The sequence below is a fragment of the Urocampus carinirostris genome, chromosome 11, assembly GCF_059441175.1.
Source record: "Urocampus carinirostris isolate Australia breed hairy pipefish chromosome 11, RoL_Ucar_1.0, whole genome shotgun sequence".
Classification (NCBI taxonomy): domain Eukaryota; kingdom Metazoa; phylum Chordata; class Actinopteri; order Syngnathiformes; family Syngnathidae; genus Urocampus; species Urocampus carinirostris.
In genome coordinates, this window is record NC_142359.1 from 32,639,197 (window position 1) to 32,664,233 (window position 25,037).

Below are 25,037 nucleotides of genomic sequence, written 5' to 3' on the forward strand. Positions count from 1 at the left end.
TACATACATATACAGGTTAGCGCTTGCGCGGCACAGTTCATGTCATGGGAACCTGTCGTGGGTTCAAATCCAGCTCCAGACTTCCTGTGCGGAGTTTGTATGTTCTCCCCGTGTTTGCGTGGGTTTCCTCCGGGCACTCCGGTTTCCTCCCACGTTCCAAAAACATGCATTTCAGGTGAATTGGCCGGTCCAAATTGTCCCTAGGTGTGACTGAGCGAGCGAGTTGTCTGTCCCCATGTGCCCTGCGATTGGCTGGCAACCCAGTCCAGGGTGTCCCCTGCCCACTGCCCGATGATTGTTGGGATGGGCTCCAGCATCCCCGCGACCCTACTGAGGATAAGCGGTGCAGCTGATGATGAGATGAGACATATACACATATATATATATATATATATATATATATATATATATATATATATATATACATACATATATATACAGGACTGTCTCAGAAAATTTGAATATTGTGATAAAGTTCTTTATTTTCTGTAATGCAATTAAAAAAACAAAAATGTCATACATTCTGGATTCATTACACATCAACTGAACTATTTCAAGCCTTTTATTATTTGAATATTGCTGATTTTGGCTTACAGCTGAAAAAAACTCAAAAATCCTATCTCAAAATATTAGAATACTTCCTCAGACCAAGTAAAAAAAAAATTTATAACAGCAAAACTAAATCAAACATTTGAAAATGTCCATTGATGCACTCAGTACTTGGTTGGGAATCCTTTTGCACGGATTACCGCATCAATCCGGCGTGGCATGGAGGCAATCAGCCTGTGGCATTGCTGAGGTGTTATTGATGCCCAGGATGCTTCGATAGCGGCCTTCAGCTCATTTGCATTTGTAGGTCTGGTGTCTTTCATCTTCTTCTTAACTATACCCCACAAATTCTCGATGGGGTTCAGGTCAGGGGAATTAGCAGGCCAATCAAGGACAGTGATGCCATGGTCAGTGCACCAGTTACTGGTGGTTTTGGCACTGTGGGCAGGTGCCAGATCATGCTGGAAAATGAAATCCTCATCTCCATAGAGCTTTTCAGCAGATGGAAGCATGTAGTGCTCTAAAATCTCTTGGTACACAGTTGCATTTACTCTGGACTTGATGAAACACAGTGGACCAACACCAGCAGCTGACATGGCTCCCCAAACCATTGCTGACTGTGGGAACTTCACACTGGATTTCAAGCAACTTGGATTTTGCTCCTCTCCAGCCTTTCTCCAGACTCTGGCGCCTTGACTTCCAAATGAAATGCAAAACTTGCTTTGGTCTGAAAAGAGGACTTTGGACCACTCTGCAACTGTCCAGTGCTTCTTCTCCATAGCCCAAGTCTGACGCTTCTTCCGTTGTCTTGAGTTCAGAAGTGGCTTGACCATGGGAATACGGCTATTGTAGCCCATTTCCCGGACACGTCTGTGAACTGTGGCTTTTGATACCTGGACTCCAGCTTCAGCCCACTGTCTTTGAAGCTCCCCCAAATTCTGGAAGCGACTCTTCTTCACAATTTTGTAAAGGCTGCGGTCATCTCTCTTGGTTGTGCAGCGTTTCCGGCCACATTTTTCCCTTCCAACAGACTTTTTGTGGATATGCTTTGAAACTGCACTCTGTGAACAGCCTGCTCTTTGAGAAATTTCTTTTTGTGTCTTACCCTCCTTATGGAGGGTATCAATGATGGTCCTCTGGACAGCAGTCAGATCAGCAGTCTTCCCCATACTTGTGATTTAGTTTACTGAACCAAGCTGAGTGTTTTTAAGGCTCAGGAAACACTCGCAAGGTGTTTCGAGTTAATTAGATGATTCAGGTGATTAGTTGAATAGCCTACTTGTATACTTTTTCATGATATCCTAATATTTTGAGATAAGATTTTTGAGTTTTCTGAAGCTGTAAGCCAAATTCAGCAATATTAAAATAATGAAAGGCTTGAAATAGTTCAGTTGATGTGTAATGAATCCAGAATGTATGACATTTTTGTTTTTTTAATTGCATTACAGAAAATAAAGAACTTTATCACAATATTCTAATTTTCTGAGACAGTCCTGTATATATATATATATATATATATCGTATTTTCCGCACAATAAGGCGCACCGGGTTATAGGCCGCAACCCGAAAAAAATAGTTTTTGGTCCTATTTTTGACATACATAAGACGGACCGGATTATAAGGCGCTACAATGGGAACGTCGACAATACAGTCAGATAGTTCAGTCAAACTGATTACCCCCTTAACATTCCCAAAGCTTGCAAAGACGCAAATACGTGTCGAGAACACGTGAGGATGCGGTGTCCGTACGATGTCACTCAAATGCATCGTTCCATCATTCGGAAGGTTAAAGTCTTGGGATTCAAGAAATGCCAACCATTCCTTAATATCTATTTTCTTTTTCGCTCGCAACTTTACTGTGCATATGACAATAAACACTTGGAATTGAGTTTAATTTAAAAATAGACACTCCATTCCATCCATTATCTGCACCGCTTATCACAGAAACATCGAGTTCAGTCTGAAACAAGATACAGGGACAGTATAAAATCCGGAGTAGCTTACCGAAGTTGTTGTGTTCATAATAATGTGCAGCCAATGTCCTCTTAAATCCGTGAGGGTAGTAAATCCAGGAGAATACAATATTTACAAATACAGAATAGAAAAAAATGCTTTCTCTATGCCGTCAGCCACATGCTATACACATTCATCTTGTTCGGCCAATTGCGGCTTTGTTTCGCCGTTTAAGCCAATGCCAGCCTGTAAATTATAAAAAGGATCCGCCCCTTGACCTCCGAATAACTTTAGCCAATAGTGATCGATTCAAATGATGATTAACACATCTTTTTCGGCCAATTGCAGGCTTTGTTTGCCGTTCAAGCCAATGCCAGCCTGTAAATGATAAAAAGGATCCGCCCCTTGACCTACGAATAACTTTAGCCAAAAGTGATCGATTCAAATGATGATTGACACATTGGTTAGCCAATGAAACGCCGGTAAATAAATCCCAGCATACACCGCGGACTACTTGGCGTTCGGGGGAAAATCGAGTCGGCGGCTGCAAGTTAGTTGGAAAACTTTGCAATTTTAAAATTGATCCATAAATAAGGCGCACTGTATTATAAGGCGCATGGTCAGCTTTTGAAAAAAATAAAGGCTTTTAGGTGCGCCTTATAGTGCAGAAAATACGGTACATACATACATACATATATATATATATATATATATATATATATATATTTATATACACATATACATACACATATACACACATATATATATCTATATATATATATATATATTTACACACATATACATACACATATACACACATATATATATATATATATATATATATATATATATATATATATATATATTTACACACATATACACGTTTTTTACACGTTCATGTTAGCGTAATCTTTCGTACGGAAGATTACGATAACGCGAGCGTACGATTAGCCTGGGTTAGCTTTGTTTACGTAAAACATTCAGGGTGTTGGAAGGGAGCTCCCTTTCCAATGAAGCGGGTGCTAAATGACGTGTAAACAACCTGATTTTTTTATTTTTACACGTTCATGTTAGCGTAATCTTTCGTACGGAAGATTACGCTAAAGCGAATGTGCGATAAGACTGGGTTAGCTTCATGTTTACGTTCATGTTTAACATTCAGGGTGTTGGAACGGATTTAAACGATTTTACATTACTTTTATTGGGAAAAAAGATTTTCCGCGATCGACGGAAATCGTTTTTCAAAAAGGTTTCTCGAACGGATTATGGTCGAGAACAGAGGTTTCACTGTACATATACATATATACATATATACACACACATACACATATATATATACACATATACACACATATATATATACACATATACACACATATATATATACACATATACACACATATATATATACACATATACACACATATATATATATACACATATACACACATATATATATATACACATATACACACATATATATATATATACACATATACACACATATATATATATATACACATATACACACATATATATATATATATATACACATATACACACATATATATATATATACACATATACACACATATATACATATATATATATATATATACATACACACACATATGTATACATACATACACACATATATATATATACACACACATACATATACACATATACATACATATATGTACAGTGGGACCTCGCTAATTCGCGCTTCGATGTTCGCGGCTTCAGAGCTTCGCGGCCTGTAAAATTTTTTTGAAGGGGCGTCGCTACTTCGCAGATGTTCACTTTTTACGGGTGGTTTTGGTCCCCATTAACCGGGTCTAAAAAAATAATAATTAAAAAAATAATAATAATTAAAAAAATAAAAATAAAATGATAATATATATTTTTTTTTTTTACTTGCGCTGCAGGTACTTTCGGGCGCGATACGCACGACACCGCGACAAGCCGAGCGGGGCGGGCGCTCGGCGTCTCCTACTCGGGCCGCCAGGGCCTTCGCCTCGGCGACCGGACTTGCCGGGTAGGTCGGGGGCTCTGCGCTGAGGCCGGGCAGCACGGTGACGCAGTGGTTAGGGCGTGTGCGGCACAGTTTTGAGGTCGTGGGAACCTCCTGCGTGGGTTCAAATCCAGCTACCGGCCTTACTTTGCGGAGTTTGTGTGGTACAGCTAATGAGATGATAATTTTTTTTTTTTTTTTTGAAAGGGCGTCGCTACTTCGCAGATTTTCACTTTTTGCTGGTGGTTTTGGTCCCCATTAACCGGGTCTAAAAAAAAAAAGAAAAAAAAATGTGTGACGGACACCGTGGGGATTTTTCAGGATTCTGACAAGCCACTGACAGACAGATTAAAATAGATCAGATAAGACTTAATGACCTTGACCAAGTTTGGAGTACGATGCTGACAAAAGGCTGGATGGAACTGGAGAAAGGATCATGTTAAGGCAGATGTTGGGGAGGAAAAGTGTTCTGTGTTTTTGCAGAGAGAATTGTACAAGGCGTATGTCAGTGGGTTCTGGCAGCTCTACTTGGTATCCCTGGCAACCTGGGTGGAATGAAGTTAGGGTTGTAATTGGCATGCTCAGGCGATAGAAAGACAGACAGGGATCTGGGAGCAAAGACTGAAACTCCAACCCTTACTGGTGAAAGGGACCATGAGGCAACAGCGCCCCCTATGACTCCTGTCAGACCAGACTGTGCATGAACGCTCCGAAAAGAAGCAGTGGAACCTGATGTCATTAGTTAAATTCCCAGCCAGGCACTTCACAAGAAGCCCTGCGCTTGATGAGGCTCAAAGGAAGCTTTGTTGCGGCACCGTTTGAGGATATAACACAAAATAGCTAACATGCCACGACACACTTGACAAAGTAGGAGCACTGCTGCTAGTACGATAATTTAACAAGTGACACGTTTGGGATAAAAAAAGAGAAAAACTACCTAAAAAGTTCAATTCTTCGAGGCATACCACAGCCTCTTTCAGTTCTACTCTCTAAGATATTAATAAAACTGATGGCTATTGCTTTTCATGGGTGACTCGAGCCCTCAAAAAAAGAACAGCCTAACATCTGGAATTAGATGAGAGTAGAGGTAAGAATCCTTATAAATAGGAAGCTGTAGCGATGTGCAAGGTTGCCAAGAAATATTTTTTCCCTGACAACTGATGACCAACCAAAACTGAAAGTCCAATTTAACGATTTGAGTTCCTTCGTTATGAATTGAGTTCTCGTTCATGTACAGTGGCGTCTAAGTCAAATATATAGAAGTGCCAAATGATAAAATAAAGCTACAAGCCAAGGGCTAAACTAATCAAATGTTGTAACATTTTAAAATGACACATACTATATGGTGGCCCCAATCGAACCTACTGAAAAGCTAACAGATATATTCGAATATGATCAGATAAATAAACAGTGTTCTTCGTTTGCCTGCGTCCCTGCGTCCTAGACGCATCATTTTTGCTGGGGACGCATTGTGTCAAATCAACGTGCGTCCCCGGGACGCAACTTTTTTGACACCAAATTGTCATTATTACCCGATTACTTTTTTTTTTTCAAACAAAGATTTACTGCACTCCAAATTTTTTGTCAGGCAGATCCGCCATTGTTGTTTTGGTGTCGCACCGATCTTGGCAAACGAGATCTCGTTGCTTCGAGATGACGTCATTGATTTGGTGGTTGTCGAGTGAAAGAGAAGTATGCCTCTGTAAAAACAGTTTGTGTTAGGTGCAAATCAACAAAAAAAATTTAATTTCTTCAGTGTCTGTAATAAGTCGAAACATAATACAGAAAGTTGTAACAACGGCAAAAATTCCGGCACGAAAAAACGGCGGAGAAATTCTTCAGAAGACCGCGAAGGCAAGGAAAACACATGTTTTGAAGCGAATGATTCGATGAAAGATAAACAAAAGAATACTAGCAAGAAAAGGACTTTTCTGCCAAAATGGACTCAATTATATTCCTGGTTACGCTATGAGGAAGATGGTAATGGAGGCTACATGTTCTGTGATGTGTGCACCCAGCGTGACAAAAAAAAAACTGGATTGCATAAATCATTTCGCAATACGAACTTTCAGAAAGGCACATTGGATCGGCACGATAAAGAAAACCACAAATTAGCTATGGAAATTCCATTGCTGCAATTGGACCTTGAGAAGGCATTACAACTGTGGCGGGACAGAAAACCACGATGAATATATGAGCTGAAAAATCTGAAGTGGTTAAAACTGCATGAATATATAGAATAATATTTCAGGATTATTATTTTCTATAATGTACAATATTTTTGTGATCTGAAGTGATAACTGCTTTGTATTACCAATTAAGTGTGATGATTAAAACTGAATGAATATATAGATTCATACAGTAATCCCTGGGGGACAGAGACCACCCGCGAAAAGTGAAAATCTGCGAGGTAGCGACGCCCCTTCAAAAATGCTTAAAAAATTATATATATATTTTTAATTATTTTATTTTATCATTATTATTCATTTTTAGACCCGCGAAGCTCTGAACCCGCGAATGGTAGCCACTCCAGCAGCTCCCGTGTTATTTTCGATTGTTCTCGATTGTTCTCAGCTCAGGGATGCTGCTGGAAATGTGAATTTCCCTTCGGGGATGAACAAAGTATCTATCTATCTATCTATCTATCTATCTAACTTGGAACCGCGAAGTAGCGAGGTCCCAATGTATATTTATTTATATATTTGTCGCCGATTTACAATTTCAACCTTGATAACACTAAATTTTGGGGACCCATAAATCTCTGTTGAGACACATAGATTTTTGAGCATGCGAGTCCCCGGGACCCATCACTTTTCAGAGGTTAAATGAACACTGAATAAAGTATATTATCTTACGGCTCTGTCAGTAAACTAATTTTTAAAAGGCACAAAAATGAAAATTTTATTGATATAAAAATCCCTATAATATATACACGAAGTAAAAGATGCCAGTAATAAAAACGCACAGTCAGTAGCCTTTATTTGATATTTTTGCAAAAATATCACTTCAAAGAAAAAAAAAATACTATTTTCACTTAACCACAATAAACGAGATGCAAGGACAAGCAGCGTACAGTGAAAATAAATATGATTATTGGAATCTGATGCAATAATGAATCAAGATTATTTCAGGGGATGAAGAAAACCTTCTTGGGAGCAGGATGTGGCCCGTGGGCCTTGACTTTGATTTTAGAGATGTAAACCTACATGTGGAAATGACTCATTGAGTACTACAGTCGCCTGTTGTAATCAGATCATCCCAAACACCATGTAATAACTCTCATCATTAGTCATGTAAAGGCATTATTTAGCTTGGTCCAAGAACCTGAATTTTAATGTCAATCGGACTATTCCCCATAGGTAAACATACCTATCATTGGCTATTTGACATCCAAGAGGTCAAAATGTCTTAAAGAAAAAGACATCCATTTGTCAAGTGATTTAAATCAGTGTACTGTACAGTAATCCATGTCAACTTAACTTTGTGGACGGACAAAAACTCAGGCTGCCGGGGCAAGAAGGCAGAGGGAAGATCCTTTCTATCGCCAACATAGTTGGACTTCTTGACCTGCTAAATTTGCTCTGGAGCCACATGCAGCTCTTTGGCATCCCCTAGTGACTCCCTTGCACTTTAAAAAAATGTTTTTAATGGAAAAACATATTGTTTCTTTTAAAAGGCAAACAGAACACACTCTTAACGTATATTGATAGATGCAGTATGAGTTTCATTCCTTATAAGGCTTCTATCAGGCTTTTAACTTTTTGCGGCCTCAACATTTTTTGGGGGGGGGTCCAATATTGCTACGCTACTGTTGGGTTGCCGACCAGAAAGTAAATGCAATTTTCCAAAACTTTAACATAATGGCGACAAAGTATCATGTGAGGTAAAGTGGATTGTGTCCTTACTCTACACAACTGTGCAATAAAGCGTCAAGATTATTTTTAAAATTATAATTTGACAGGAAACATATTATCAAAAAAAAAAAAAAAATGGTTTATTAAGTACAGTACTATTTCTTAAACACATACTTGAGCCAGTAAATTGGGTTTACAGTTTTACTGTATACCATATTATTTAATAAATGAATAAATAAAACTTTTGACTAGGTTGGAACGCAACCGCCACGAAAAACGAGGGATTACTGTAACACTCGAAAGATATTCACTTACAATAGTCTGAGCATTGGCTCGCTATAAATAATCTAACAGCCAACTCTTTGACATTATCACCCCTCTCCAAGCTGTTCCCCTCTTATTCTTGCTCTCTCTACTGGCCACAGATCCAGTGCCCTGCCAGGCCCTAGGGCTCATTTCCTGTTTGTCCTGGCGCAGGGGGCAGACATGTCCAGAGAGACCAACTGCTTGGTTGCAGCCAGCTGTGAGCACTTGAGACGGGCTTGCCAGGTGCTGGGTCAACACACAGCAGATCGCTCTCAGGACAGTGTTGCCATATGCCCTCTTGTATGACTACTGCCCAAATGATAAGATGACGTAAGATGATAAAAGACATGATTTAGACTGATGCAACCATGAAGTAAAATAAAATGTCCTGTTCCAATAGTTTTAAATAATCACCAGCAAAAACATAGTCATTCTTTGCTGTATTGTGGTTTATTTTTCACGCTTTTACTACTTACTGGGTTTTCATCATCCATTGTGCTTTGGCTTTTGATTGGCTAAAAGTCCGGCCCGAGTGCCAGTTACGGCCCGTGATTACATTTTTACTGGCCCCACCGCCTCTGTCATAAAACTAATATGTGGCCTGCTGCAGTACAAAAAAAAAATTTACAAAAAAAAAAAATCACCATTCCACCAGTGGATTTGTTTGCGCTTGTTAGAGCGACATGAGCTAAGAGTTTAAAAAAAGGAGGGGTATTATATTTGTATTCATTTAAAAAAATCATAACTTTTAGTAGAAATGAGCCAGAGAAACTTATTTTGAAACACTCAGAAATTTACAATGGGATGGACTACATCCATCATCCAACAGGGCAGATCTGGCCCACGGACTGTATGTTTGACATAGATGATGTACGCGAAAATCGTTTTCAAATTGAAGACTCTCTTAAAGCCATTATATTAAAAAAAACGCTCTGGACGGACAAAGGCAGAGAGGCAGAGGAAGAGTGTTTGAAATTGCAAACAAAGTTGCAATTGTCAGAGATCCTACAGCATAAGGCAAGTAAAGTTCAAAACTGTTTAAGACTTTTCAATGGCTTTTGAAATGAAATTTAAGACCTGGTATGACAAAAACAACACAATTGAGTATTATTTCTTGCATACAATACATCACGTCTCGAACACATTAACTGGCACAGCTTTTAACCTTGGCGAAAAATGTTTGTCGCACAGCCACTTCTCATTAAATTTACACTTTCACATGGTCCAAAGTAAATTTCTCCAACCAAAATTGCTTTAGGTATTGTGGGTAGACCTAAGACATACGTCTGCTCTGAAAGGCCCGACTGAAACAATATCTTCGGTGAATTCTTAAACTGTAAAAATTATACATCTTGCCAAATGCATTGAAAGAATACCAACTTATTTGGTAATTTTTGTTGCCGTTAAATGTTATTGCACTCCTATTCATTGCACTATTGTTACGATGTACCATTCTTTTATAGCATTATTATTACAATTGAGGCTGGTCTTTAAGAAATACCTTGTAAATATTTTTGCTGATTTATTTCAACATCATTTTATCTTTTTTTTATCTTTTAGGTTTTGAATTACGTGTTTATCCTGGAGTACCATGTCTAATCTTGTTTTAGACAATGTTCACTACGTTGTTATAAATGATAAAGACAATTCAATTGAATGCCTTCTACATGAGTGAAATTTGCGAGCCCACCTCACCCAACACAAAATATTTTGCAAGGCAGACGCGATAATAGAGCCATAAAAAACATTCTTAATGAGAGACAAGTGTTTTCCGGAGGTGCCGCGTCATTAGGAGGTGTGCAGACTTGGGTGTCACCAACACATTGACTCACAGACATGATGCACGCAATCACTACATGATGTCGCCGTAAGATTAATAAACGAGATGAGCTATGCTTGTTAAGTCTTTCCATATTCAAAAATATAATCTCAACTCTCCCAGGAAAACGAGTGATTTATTCAGATTAGTGCAGCTAAAAATTACATAGATTAAAGGCCTAATTGTGGAGACTGATAAAAATAAAGATTTATTTTTTTGCCGATATCACGCAGCTCCATTAAAAACATTGTGTATATTTTAGTAGTAGTATAAAAACAATATTAATTTGAATAAAAAATAAATTGGGGGGTCAGCAACAGGCAGCTCTGAAGCCATATGCCGCTCTTTGGTGCTCCCTTGTGGCTCCCTGGTGCCTTTTCATTAAGGTTTGATAATGAAAAATAATATAGTTTCCGGACGACATATTTTCCTCAAATGCATGTTCAACCTGTGTTGGCTTCATCATCCTTAAATAGGCGCCAACCGATTCACACCTGATTTCCGTTTTTTTTCTTTCCCAAAATTGATGAACTCAGAAATTGATTGCCACACTGCTTTTTTATTTTTTTAACACACCCCTTTTAACTGCACAGTCTTCGGGAGTGTGCCCATTGCGAATGCTGGGTCTTGTTTGTTTTCTGAGAATCTACTGCACTGACTGGTAACTTGCCGTGCATGTGACAATGAAAAATGTACTAAAAACCAGGAATATTCTAGTTAGCCACACTGCAAAGCTATATATATATATATATATATATATATATATATATATATATATATAATATATACAGGGTGTCTCAAAAAAATGTACTCACTCTTAGAATGACGAGAAAACCTTTATTTATGAACATAGAGTGAAGTGAAATAACATCGAATACATGAGACAATTGTCATTGAAGAATCATGTTTGCAAATGTTCAAAGTGATGACCATTATTGTCCAGACAACGCTGATAACGCGCAAACGTCGCGAAACACATAAAAAGAGTGAGTACATTTTTTTAGACACCCTGTATATATATATATATGTTAGGGCTGGGGAAAAATGTCACGTTAACGTTTTGCGTTATAATTTTCAATTTAATGCGTGAAAAAATAACGTAACGATTAAAATTCCTTCCAGCGCACGCCCCTGAGTGTCAAGCCGCACATCTCCAGCATACGAAGAAGAGTCCCTTTTGTTTCCTGAGGCTGACACGGCATAGCATGCTAGCGATGGAACAGAGAAAGGAAACACGTTTAGGCGAACCGATTTGCTAAAAATCATTGCCCGATGGGAATCTTGACAAGGTGAAAGTGATATGTATGCGTTGCAAAGCTGAATTTAATTTCCATCGGAGCACTTCTCTGATGTATCACTTGAACGCCAAGCACTCCAATGCGGTGGTACAGTCAGAGAGCGGACCTCGTCAAACAACTTTGTATCAGTTTGGTGCAAGAGATGGGTGTTGTATAATATTTACATAAGGAATTTGAATATCTTGTTTCTGGATGATTTGTCTTTGACACCAAAAAACTTTATGCATTTTTCCTTTACTTAGTATGCATGTTTTGTTCAAATATATACGACAGCTTTACAGCAATTTTACAGTTCAACAGAGTTGACATAAAGTACATGAATATCTTTGTTATGAAAGCTATTTTTGGCATTACAGTCTGTATGCACGTTTACTGTACTTGGTATAGGCCAATACCATTTGGCATAATAAATGTAATCTTATTTTGTATGCATATGTTTTCATAATTGCTGCCATTTGTAAAATCTGGATTCAATAAATTAATCACGATGAATTTATTTCAAAACTGAGATTAATTAATTTATTTATTTTGATAGGCAGCACGGCGGCGCAGTGGTTGGCGCGTGTGTGGCACAGTTCTGAGGTCATGAGATCGAACCTCCTGTGTTGAGTTTGTATGTAGTTTCTCCCTGTGCTTGTGTGGGTTTCCTCCGGGCACTCCAGTTTCCTCCCACATTCCAAAAACATGCATGTTAGGTTGATTGGCCGGTCCAAATTGTCCCTAGGTGTGAATGAGCGAGCGAATTGTCTGTCCCTGTGTGCCCCTGCGACTGACTGGCAACCAGTTCAGGGTGTCCAATGCTGTTAATTTATTTTAATCGATTCCCAGACCTAATTATATATATATATATATATATATATATATATATATATATATATCATAAATTATATGTATGCATGTGTTTTTTGTTGTTATTTTAACCAATATGGCTCTTTCAACATCAAAAGCTTGGCAAAAAAAAAAAAAAATGGTGCAAGTCTCCCAAGCACTACGATACCAGTGATTTTCAACCATTGTGCCGCGACACACTAGTGTGCCGTGTGAGATCGTCAGGTGTGCCGTGAGAAATTATCCAAAGTCACTTTTTAAAATTTACATTTTTGAAAACATTTATGAATCATTTTCTACAAATATTAGGTAATTGTCAAGTGTTTGTGCTGTAAGAACTGGGGGTATTATAAATTATAGTGTAATTAAACATACTCTTTATTGACATTTTATAACATTTTTGGTTAGTGGTGTGCCGCAAAACATTTCTAAAGTAAAAAACATGCCCTGGCTCAAAAAAGGTTGAAAAACACTGTACAACACAATACAGCGACAGACAGACAGACAGACAGACAGACAGACAGACAGACAGACAGAGACAGACAGACAGACAGACAGACAGACAGACAGACAGACAGACAGATACTTTATTCATCCCCGCAGGGAAATTCACATTTCCAGCAGCATCCCTGTGCCGAGAAACAATAATAAAGCAAAAAGAATACAATATACAAATACCCAATGTGACGTGCTTTTATACCCACTGTAGCGTGTTCTATAGAGTATCTAGATAGTCCTACACAGAATACATTTATTGTTCAAATATTACACAGCGTCCCTTAAAATATTTAAGTCTTTAACAAACTAACTTCCTTTCTTGTTTAAAGAGCGTCTACATCGAAAATAAGGGTTAGAAAAAAAACAAAAAAAATGGGTAATATATAGCCTGGAAGCGGAGACGGGGGGAGCCCACTTAGCAACCGTAGCCAAGGGCAACCAGGGCTTAGTAAAAGGTCAGGCCACGTCTTGCCTGGTACTCCTCGGACGTGACGACTCAAAGTAGTATTAAAGAAACCTTTGGGCCGCTAAATCACCCCATCGTACATTTTCCTCGCAATAATGTCTCCTGTCCAGGCACTGAACATCAGGCACTAGAGCTCTTGCAAGATAATTTAAGTCCTTGACATGAAATGGAATACAGATATTATAATCATATCTGTCTTTGGGGGAGGCACATAATGATCCACTTTACCCCGGGGATAAGATTGTTTCTTGAGAGAGAACGCGCCAGGTTTTTAATGTCGAGTAAGGATACCATGTTATGTTATGTTTATTACGGGACACAAAAATCTCCGCTCTTGCCGCGCTCCTTGAAATATGCCTTCACATTGGAAATGTATGTGTGAATTGTAGATTCTGCATGTCATCTAAATTTTGTCACCGCAGGATCGTCAGGCGTGGAGGGGGCGCAAATAGAAGCGATGCTTATTGCATCCATTGTAGTTGTCCATAAATTAGTTATTTTTTACATTGATACATATAGAGTAATCCCTCACTTTTTGTAGGGGTTGCGTTCCTAGATGTCCCGCAATAACCACTGGGAAACGCTACATAATTTTTTGCATGGCTCATCATTATGTCCATTATTGACACGTAATCCTTGCACTAAGGCTAGGTTCACACATAAGAGAAATCAGATTTTTTTTTTTTTTTTTTTTTGCACGGCCGTGACCTGTATCCCAGCTGTTAAAGTCCGCCTGAATGGCACAAATCCGTTTTTTCACACAAGTCCCAGGCCACTTTCATATGTCATCCTAAATCCCATACATATCTGATGTTTTTGGCTTGCAGATTTTGTGTGAACTGTCAAGGCCTTTTCTCACAACTATTTTTAACCTTTTTACAGCAAATGAACATCTGCTCCAAATATCGGTTATTAGCCTCCTCTTATTACTAATAATCGGTATCGGCCCTGAAAACCCCATAACGGTCGACCCTTAGTAGGTAGGTAGATTAGCTAGATTAGGTATGTAGGTGGATCAGGGAGGTAGGTAGTACCATAGAGGTAGATAAAAAATCTATATATATTTGAAATACAAAAAAACAAAAACAAAGATCCAAAAAAGGATAGTTTGATTTGGGCCAATATTACAGTTACCTTTAGATTTATAATAAGGCTGATATAATAAAATGATAACATGTATAATTTTTTGAGGGGGTTCGAACAAAAACACAGTACACTAAAAAATATAATGTTGATGTTAAGTTTCATTGTTCCCTTTGCGAAAAGCTAAATTCTTAGTCTGCTAACCAATAGATGCTTGACTCATAAATATTAAAATAAAAAGGTGATTATAAAAATATTTTGGACAAAATTGCTAATTGGAGCAGCTTTAAGCATACTAATTAGTCTCAAGATTACCCTGGACACATCTGGGAGCTGACAAAAGTTTCTTGAAATCTTCCAAGTAAAAACCATTAAGCCATTACTGAGTGTAATCTGCAGCTTTACTTGGGAATAAAACTCACAGGGGAAGTGCGGGACATAGACATTATGCAGAGCGGCAGACACATTTGGGGATATGAAAAGTGTAGCCAACTCAGCGTTGTTGGACTTGATGATTTTGAAGTTTTCCAACATCATTGTCCGTTTATGCAAATCTTCCTTTGTGACATTCGTTTACACCCATATGTACGACAATTCATGAAGCAACAGACCAACACTTGATTTTTGTGTGGTTGACTCCGATCACATAGGGGGCCGCAAGTGCAAAGAGAAAAACATTTTTTCGGTCCTGATAAAGTTGCCGTGACAGGGGGGGAATGAGAGATCTGAAACTTCTCAGTGGGTTTCAATTTAAGGCTTTTTATAGTCAAGTAATTAACTTATCTAAAAATATTCAATACCGCCTTATGATTATTCACAGACTATAAATCACTCTTTGACAGAACTATTTCTACACAGTCTTTTCAAGTTCTATTTCTTATCATCAGAAGGAATGAGATGATATCTGCTTAAATTGAAGGAAATAACCAGGTCCAATGATTACCGCATGTCATGGATACTGTTAAAGCTAGTATTTCACTTCTCATTTCAAATAATCTGAATCTCTAGCGTTTGTGTTGATCCCGAAATAGAACTCCCTCAACCTGTTATCAAAAGAGCGGCAAATTGAACGAGACGGAGCAACCATCAACAATGTGAATAGTAGAAAGTGATATGACGGAACGAGACGGTGCTGCAATTGACGGGTGAAGACAAGAGACTCCAGGGTCAAACCTTCGGAGCTGATTCAATTTCGCTTTGTCCCAGTCCTATTACTTAACTCCAGAAAGGAGGTGATTGCATTCTAAAGCCTATGGAACATTGTGGTAAGGCAAAGCGTGGCTTGTGAGAAAAATACAAATAAGGGTGGAAACTCTCTGAGCGAAAACAACACTGTGTTTCAGAGTCAATAATCTCACTGAATCATTGAAGATGAAGGAATTAGAATCCGTAAAAGGAGATAAACTAGAGAATAAAACGGCAACAAGGAACCAGTTTCAGACATTCCAACAAGAGTTGAAAGCAAAGGTGATGATAGATCAAAGTATTGCAAATTAGAGAGGGATAAAAAGGACTTAAAGAAAAAAAAACTGGCATTTTTTTTTAATATGTTCATTCATATTCAACATAGTTTCTTCGAGGAAGGCTATTATAAAAATCTGGTGGCTATGAAATTAATGTACAATCATCCAAGTCGACCAAGGCGCTCTCATCAAAATAAGTTCCAATTCAGTGAGGTGTAAAGATTTTAATTGAGGGCAAAGGGGGTATTTTTAGTTCACATCTGTGTCCTCACATGCCCAGTTTTAGGATACATTATGGTGACCTACAATCTTGGGTCAACCATTTTTTCTTTATTCGTTGGAGGCCTTGTTGGATCCTCATGAATTACTTCTTCACTAGACATCTAATTTTATCATAGAAATTACAGATCTAGCATGAGAAAAAAAACTGAAATACAGCAAACCACTGGGTTAATGTTTTCACGTAACAATGAAGAATAAGATCTTAGTTCTGCCCCTCGTTATGGCATTTTCTCTACATGAACAACAGTTTTATTTGTGTTCCCAAAAACGTATAGTATTCAAATTTTGTCATGTCCGTGCATTCAACAGTGCGAGTTATGTCTCTAATATACCTGTTTGCTATTGGTCAACGTCATAGAAAATACTGGTCTGCTATTGGTTTGCATCACAGCATCATGAAAATGCTGATATGCCTCGGCTAAACTCACTTTCACAATGCCTTTCTTTCTCTTGGTCCAGTTCAGAATCCTGTGTGCTTCATAAAGACTTTGCTTGTTAATGCAAAATAATACTGTATGATTTGTACTCTATCATCTAAGGGTCCCAAGACTTGCAGTGATGCTAAAGGAGAAGCAAAAACATGATAACCATGGAAACAAAGCTTGCACATTTTCAAGAAATGTAAAGGAATAATACGCATCGCTACCCTTGCGAAGAAATATGGCAATTGACAATCGGGATCATCATTAAAAATAAGGAAGCAGGTAAACCAACAAAGTTTTCTGAGGACACGACAACCTTCACAAGTATTAACATTTTAGGCTTCTTCCGCCCCCTCTGCATCCACTCACTAACTCCACTGTACAGCCTCAAGTTACATTCCACCCAAGGTAAAATACATTACATTTTTCTATATCATGTATACAGTATGTATTTATAATGTAAATATATCTGTATCTATATTTATATCTATTGATATAGATATATATATATGGATACGTACATACGTGTATTACATAAGGTTGGTATTTTGTTCCGAATGTTTAAGATGAATGTACAATTTATGTTTGTTTTACATGGGATACCAAGGGTATAGAATATTAGATAAATAGTATAAGTTGATATCCCCCACAAATACCTTTAGTACACTGCATAACTAGAAATTAATGGTTGTACAAGACTGTCAGTTGGGGGTGGGAGGAAAGTTGGGGCAGAAGCAATAATCAACTTTGCCCGAGGCATATAACAGTTGTCATTCAGAACAAATTTTTAATTGGGAATTTTTTTTTTTTTTTTTTTTTAGAACTATTCATTGTACGGAATAAAGGTTTTTTTTAAAGTGAGGCTGTGAACCAATAGTAGCTTTCCGGTTTTAAACTGTTTAGGCTGAAGACACATTCTCATCTTTTTCTCCACTATGGACCATTTCAAACTACTTCAGTTTCTTAGGTAATATTCAAAGATTATCAGACTTTACAGATGTTCCACTCGGGTGATGTCGAAAAGAATATTGATCGCGGCAGGAAAGGGAACAAACAGTGACAGTAACCACTTCCTGCCAGCTGTGACAGGTGCTGTTTCCAAATGCAGGATTGTGACAAGATACACTAGACCACTCATCTCCTGGATGATAGTGACAACAGAGCGCCCATCTACTGACAGCATGTGGGCACGTTCAGTCTCTCATTTTGTAGAAGGTTTTGTTTTGCTATGCTGTTTTTTATCCCGCTGTCTTTCTCAGGAAACGTCAACCCTTTTTGCCAGTTTCCTTCCCAGTTGTACCAATTTGCTCCTTTGACCTGATATCTTCTCAACACGGTAAATACATATTTAAAAACAAGCACAAAGGCCGTGATAAAGATTCCAAGCCTGAGCAATTAAAGGCCAATTTTCTTCACCCCTTTACCATACAAATACTATGACCCTTTATGTAGTAAATTAGGTACTCTTTTATATGAGATACAGAAAGCATAATTAATAAGATGACTCTGGTAATAGCCCATGTTTATTTGAAATCAAATGAATAATTCCAAGATTTTTGCATGTGCAAGTACCGTCAAATTAGTTATTTCTTACTAAACAATTTCTCTTAAGATGACGGGCAAACACATTTTAAATCTGTTATACCGTATTAATATGCGCAGAGCAAAGGTTTTTGGAATAAAAGCACACCAGGAGAGTAGAAAATTGAAAGACTGAAGGTGACTACACCCCTTTTTTACAAGGGACAAGTTAGTGAGGGCAAGCTTACAGCAGGCAACACGGAAATATTTGAAAGGAAAAAAAATGAGGACATTTAAATCGTAATACCAGGTTCGCTCACCATACATTGCAGAATTTTTTTTCCCATCAATTAGTTCTGATTAATTTTGCTTTTATTCCAGAATTTTGCCATCACTTAAAGAGCAGCAGTATACTCAAACCAGGTGGATAACTCTTATTCACTTTTCTTGAAGCCGATTTAAATAATCAAAATGAATCGTTTATATGCCTACACACAAATGAATGACCCCGTATACATGGCATTTGTGAGTATTCTGATTTTAAGGGCAACGTAAATACGGTTTGTGTCTGCATTTAACTTTTGACAGTAAAATATTATATGCCACTCCCCAAAATCAGCAAAATATTGTGTTTCTTTGCTCTTGCTCCAAAAGTGCGTTCCATTGCTGTGTCCCATATTTTTATAACGTGTGCTCGAAAACATAGACTTCCATTAAATATGGATGGATATAACTGTGACATCCACTATATAGAGTATGACATTTTCGCCCTGGGGACAAAAAGTAAAATGGAAGGGTAGGTGAGAAAACAACTAATACAAATGTGCTTTTTTTAGCAACTACTGGAGAGTTTGCGTGCATCATTCTTCTCTGTACTACAAGTCCCATAGTACTTTGCAGCATAATCATGACGGACACTGTTCGTTCAAAGTAATGCGCACAAGTAAACAGGTTCCTTCTTATACGCTATAGTACATAGTTCCTACTCCGCTAAAATCCGGTTAATATGGTGGTTGTGGAACAGCTTTACCATGAAAATCAAGGAAACACTGTGGCTAAATAGGCTTAACATTTCAATACATTTTTGTGCCAAATGTGTATTTTATGATTAGTCACCTAGTTCTGCACCCAAAAAACTGATATATTTGTAATCATTGCTTTGCCATGTCAACAGCAAAATATTAAGCACATGTTGTCCAGGTTTGAAGACATGAAAAATAAATTCTATAAAAGCACCCAAATTTTGAAATAAGTCAAAATTGTCCCTTTTTTAGTTTAGCATATGGCTATAAAAAGTTGTTTGAACATTGAGATCCAGAACCAGGAGAAGAAAAAGGAGCCCTAAAAATCAAGTTGCTGGAAAACTAAAGGATGTTAGGGGGTGACACTTACACCTCCTAACACCTCACTATTAGAACTAAATTTGCCTCACTTAGAAAAACTTGAGTCACGTCAACAACATCATGTTGCCTCGACGGCTTGACATTAAGCTTTGTTAGCCAAGCGTGTCGTTTGCGGCTTATCAACGTGTGTCGTCGCACACGCAGGGAACAGAGGCGCGCGATACTTTGAAGCCCGGTCTTCGCACACGCCCACAGAAGCTGGCGGTACGAACAGAGGATGGTTGGAATTGAAAAAATTTGAGGAAAAAGCCAAGAAGAAAAGGCATCATGATCAAAATGTGGGGCAACAAGTCATTTACAAATATTCTCGATTACAGATACACTGTGTAGCGCAAGTACTTATATTTGAATACTTGCTGCAACCGATTTTATTTTCCCCCTCCTTTATTTAGTTCTCTCGTACCCTACAAAATATTCATGCTCGAAGCTGCAGTGCTGAAATAACTACTACAAGAAGTTTGAACAAATACGGTAAAAAATAGGGGGATTAAAATAGAGACTCCAAAATCTCCAACCTCTTGCGTGCAAGCCGGCACTTAACGTTGTGTCCTAATGTGTCTGACAGTGGTTGGCGCATGCAAGGTTTTCCTCAGAGGCTTCCAATTTAGTACTTCTATTTTGAACGCATCAAAACGTCCATAATACATCGAGAAAAGCAAAGTGAAGCAGATTAACACTACAAGCCTGTCAAAAGGACAATATCGAGCAAAGACATCAATAATTTTGACCCTAGCCTCAAGACTACTTGGCGTACTTTAGACAAAAGGCAAAAATAGATTGGAATTGTTCAACTGCTCATAGAAACCAATTTTAGAAAAATGACACGGGAGGAGAAATTATACAGGGAGAAATATAAAAGTCACAAAAATAGTTCTGTGGTAGTCCTGAATTACTTTTAAAGAAAGTTCTGTTTGACCTACAGTGAGATAAAGGAGAAAATGAACCCCAAGTCCTCCCAGCCAGGAAAGGTGAAAGGTTCTTCTATGAACTGTGATCATTACTTTAAGCAGAGGGCGGTAAAAGGAAAATGATGACCGACACCTTGAAGGAAAAAAAGAAACAGTGTTACTCACCAATGTACTCGAAGACAAAGACCACAAAAAAAGGCGTGACCAGGTCATTGATGCCTTGCACATAGCCGCTAGCCGGGTGGCGGATGGCCCAAATGAAAAGGATCCGTTCAAATATCTACACAAAGGATAAGATAAAATTGAGGAATGTGAAGAGGACAGTTGAATGTAATAAGAATGTGAGGACATGGTAAGTGTACAAAAAAGCACAAAAAGAAACTGAATTTCATTGGGAATCCATTAAAGTTAGCAGTGGGGGGGAGGGGGAAGTAAAAAAACATAGCTTTTACAGCACTGTTTTTACTAGTGTTCAGCCTTGTCCTTTGCTGCTCATTTTCTTTTATTTGGCCTCACGTTTTCTGTCCGAGTGGTCCAGCGTTTGCTGTCATTTTAGGTGAATTACACGAGGGTTTGATTTCCTTGTGCACAAATGCATTTCCAGCAAGAGACACATACATCTGCCAACACATTTTCCATATAATACCTATCAAGCATTTATTTCCATATAGGTGAGTATGTCAGGGTGCTGTCACTTTCTAAATAACCTCATAGCTCATTGTGTTAAGGAAAACAGACACTGTGACATGTTTTGTTTTTGGCTTGATTTAAATAAGTCCAATCACTGTTAAGGCAGTCAGGGGTGATTGCAAGATGTAGGTCTTCTCTGGTTTACCCCCTTACCTGCCTCCAGACCTTTATCAAAGCGCCATCCATCAAACAGAGAGGCGCTGGTAGCAGCAGAAAGGGGGAGCGGGTAATGGCCCTTTTCTTTACATGCTGCCTCAAAAGCTGACATGCATATTTCACTCTGGCTCCTACACACACAGCAGCTTCAAGTGAAAAAGCATCGCCCACGCTGATTTATCAAGTGCAAATAAGACGTATTTCTTTCATAAAAGGAACATAACAAGCAGTTTTGGATTGAAACCAGGAAAACCTTACAGAGAGTCATCAACACAGACCATAAAATCACTGGCGGCTCACTGCCCCGTCTAGAAGACATTGCCGACAATACTATTGTAGACTAACCCCGGTCATCACCCTTTTGACTTGCTGCCCTTTGGCAGACACTATAAGTATCTTAAAACAGAGACAGACAGGCCCAGAGACAGTTTCTCCAAAGCCATTGCCACCCTAAACAAACACACAAGACTGTATATAGAAATATATTCATATTTCTTTATTAATGCTGCTGTATATGCCATTAAACTATTGTTCTGTTTCACTTACTACTTAGGCCAGGATAGGAGTGAATCTTTCCTATTTATCCTAATATTCTTTAATATATATTTTTTATCTTTTCGCTTTTAAGCCATTGCTTATCTCACTGTAAAAAATGTACTCTACATTTTTAGCAATGACAAAAAAAAAAATTCATAATGGAAGTGGGGCAATCTTTTCTCGCAAAACATTGTCGGATGATGGGACATCTTGGTCTATTTCTGTTTTCTGTTTCACTTGCTACATAGGCCAGGATAAGAGCACTACCTTGTGAGTATTGTCCATCTATGCTAATATTTTTTAAAGTATTTTTTAACTTTTTTAAGCCATAGTTTATTATGCTGCAAACGATGTACACTACTTTTTATCAAGGACAAAATTAAGGCACATAAAGGCACCTTGATGTGAAGTAGGAAAAAAAATATTGTTTTGCCGCCGTTTCTAAAGAAAAATGCCTAATTTCAAGCACGTTTTCCAATAACAAGAGGAATAAAAGTAGCTGGAATAAACAGAATAATCTTCCTTTAATGACCTACCAATATCATGCGGGTGCGGTGTATTAGCTTGAACATAGTCGATGTAACACTACCTGGTTGTAGCCAAGCAACACACAACCCCAAATTGTCAACTGATTTCTATGACCCCCCTAGAAAAATACAAACAAATTATGAGGTAGTCTACAATTTATTCCTATTGACTATCAGCACACTCCTTTGATTTTGTCCTAACATTTGGAAAACAAAACAACCCCCAACACTTAGCTATCACTGTGAAATCCCTGCTGAACTGCATCAATATCCTGTTCCGCCTGAAATGGAACAGACTGTTGACTGCTTAAATTTCACAGAGCCCCACGAGGTGGTGAAGGCGGTTGAGGAGGGGCCGGGGCTTACGTGTGCTGCTAGAAACAAACACCTGAATGAAATGAAGTAGAGGTGATTTTCAGGTGGCACTGCGGCAAGCATAACCATATAAAAAGGGCCCTTTGGAGTCTGTTGCTTAGTGAAATATATGAGGAAAGGTCACAAGGGGGTTTTGCTACGGTGTTCAAATATTTCAAACCGGCGCTCGTGGCTTTTATTTTGCAAGCAAAAGGGAAAACACTGGCAAAAGGAAAAAGTAATGTAGGGGTTGTTTGAGGCGATTGGGGTTTATACGATTTACAACGTCAGGCAGACGTTTCACGTGATTTTATGTTTTCCAGCCTCGGGTTGAGTCTTTACAACGGAAGGGCAAAAGGTATGCGACTGCTAATGTGTTTCGAGTCGTGTTTGTATTCTAATAAATGCAAATAAGGCACCTTGCTCCCCTTCCTCGGCGCGCACACACAAAAAAGTGCAATACACTTTGGTGTATACTATAACGAGTATATGTTTATAGATGTGTGAGAGTGTGCGGGGGGTCCTGGCTACCTCATTAGCCGCTAGCCTCATTTTTATTCCCTATGAGGCCACTAGTTCTTCAATTAGTCTACAGCACAAGGAAACAAACCCTCTTATCAATACCAATATATATAGTTTTATAGTTTTAAAGGCTTGCACAAGTTAGCTTAGGAAAGTGGTGCTTTTGGCTTATGTTTTTCCATGAATGTTTTTTTATTTTTATTTTAAAGACCTTGATAACCTTGTTGAAGCCTTGCAAAAAAGGTTCACAAGGCCACTTTTCAAGTATAGTACCCAGTTTGTTACTATTAGTAATGCGTTAAATATACTTTGTAGTGCTACAATTCTGGGGTGGAAAAGCAAGAAAATGTGACTCAAGTGGTGATAGTGGAAAAGGTTTTCCTATATTAGCCTCATATAAAAGTTTTTCTTGTCACCTCCAAATATATTGCTTTCAATTAAAATGTGCAAAATGAAGGAGTTGCCAGGGGTAAAAGCTGGGGGGAATGTGTGTTGGTTTAAGGGGGAGTTTCTCACCTCTTGGACAGAAGCTTGTTGAAAAAGAGGAATAAGGGGATTAGTTCTCGGTATGTCAATGTGAATCTGCAGAGAGAAAAAAGGGAGAGAAAAAAGACAATCTGATGCAACTTGCAGGTTAGCACAAATGAGACAGCGGACGGTGCAACAGTTAGTGCGGTTTGGCATCCTCGAGGCGACACTGATTTCAGAGAGAGTGACACTGCAGGCGGGCAGAATTGTCAGAAGGGAGATTTTAAAAGGGAAAAAACACAGATGCAGGTCAGCGGTCGGAGCTAAGCCCAGTGGGATAGTCCAGATAGCGCCTGATTAATTTAAAGTATTTATTTAATTTTTTATCTAAAGGATGATTGTCTTGTCCATCCTTACCTCTGTCACCTTTGGCTGTAGTACCAAAGTCTCCGGATTCATCCTAGGAATGTCAATTTGGATCTGACATGGAGGACAACATTTTAGAATAAAAAGGATGTATACACGCATTACTTAACACTCTGTGCCAGCTATCCAGACATGCATTCAGAATAATAAACAGTGCTGGTATACTTCAACAGCCTTCACTGCAATCCTGCTGTGCACTGTGAAAAAATATTTTTTGTGTGGGTTTGCAGTCCCAAATGTCTCATCAAATAACCCATCTTTCAGTCTTATAAATTAAAGAAGAAAAGGTGGGTTTGATTGCCTCCTGTGCTTTCAAAAATACTGGGATGATTAGCTTCCTTTTTGGGCATCATCGTAAAAAAAGGGAATTTAATGAACAGTTAAAAAAAATGTGCCTAACTTTGAAGCTGCAATGTTATTTGTGGAATGAAAAATGGAAAAAAAATAATGCTAGCAATAGGTAACAATTGAAAGTTTAAAAAAAATATATATCCAGGCAGTTTCATGTACAGTGCATCCGGAAAGTATTCACAACGCTTCACTTTTTCCACATTTTGTTATGTTACAGCCTCATTCCAAATTGTATTAATTTAATCTCTTATCTCAAAATTCTACACAAAATACTCCATTATGACAATGTGAAAAAGTTTTTTATTTACTTTTTTTGAATTTATTAAAAATAGAAAACTA

At 38.2% G+C, this 25,037-nt stretch overlaps 1 protein-coding gene across 3 annotated transcripts in view; it reads right to left on the reverse strand.

The window, feature by feature from the left end:
- tbc1d22a (TBC1 domain family, member 22a) overlaps positions 1–25,037 on the reverse strand; it is a 146,535-nt gene that overhangs the window by 80,591 nt on the left and 40,907 nt on the right. Inside the window, exons 8-10 of one of the 3 annotated variants that reach the window (XM_088348193.1) lie at positions 24,339–24,401; positions 23,970–24,035; positions 20,833–20,947 (exon numbers count right to left, since the gene is read on the reverse strand). In XM_088348193.1, the coding sequence (XP_088204319.1) occupies positions 20,833–20,947; positions 23,970–24,035; positions 24,339–24,401 (244 nt within the window). The remainder of the gene's footprint in view (positions 1–20,832; positions 20,948–23,969; positions 24,036–24,338; positions 24,402–25,037) is intronic. The other 2 variants (XM_088348194.1, XM_088348195.1) reach the window with 2 other exon arrangements.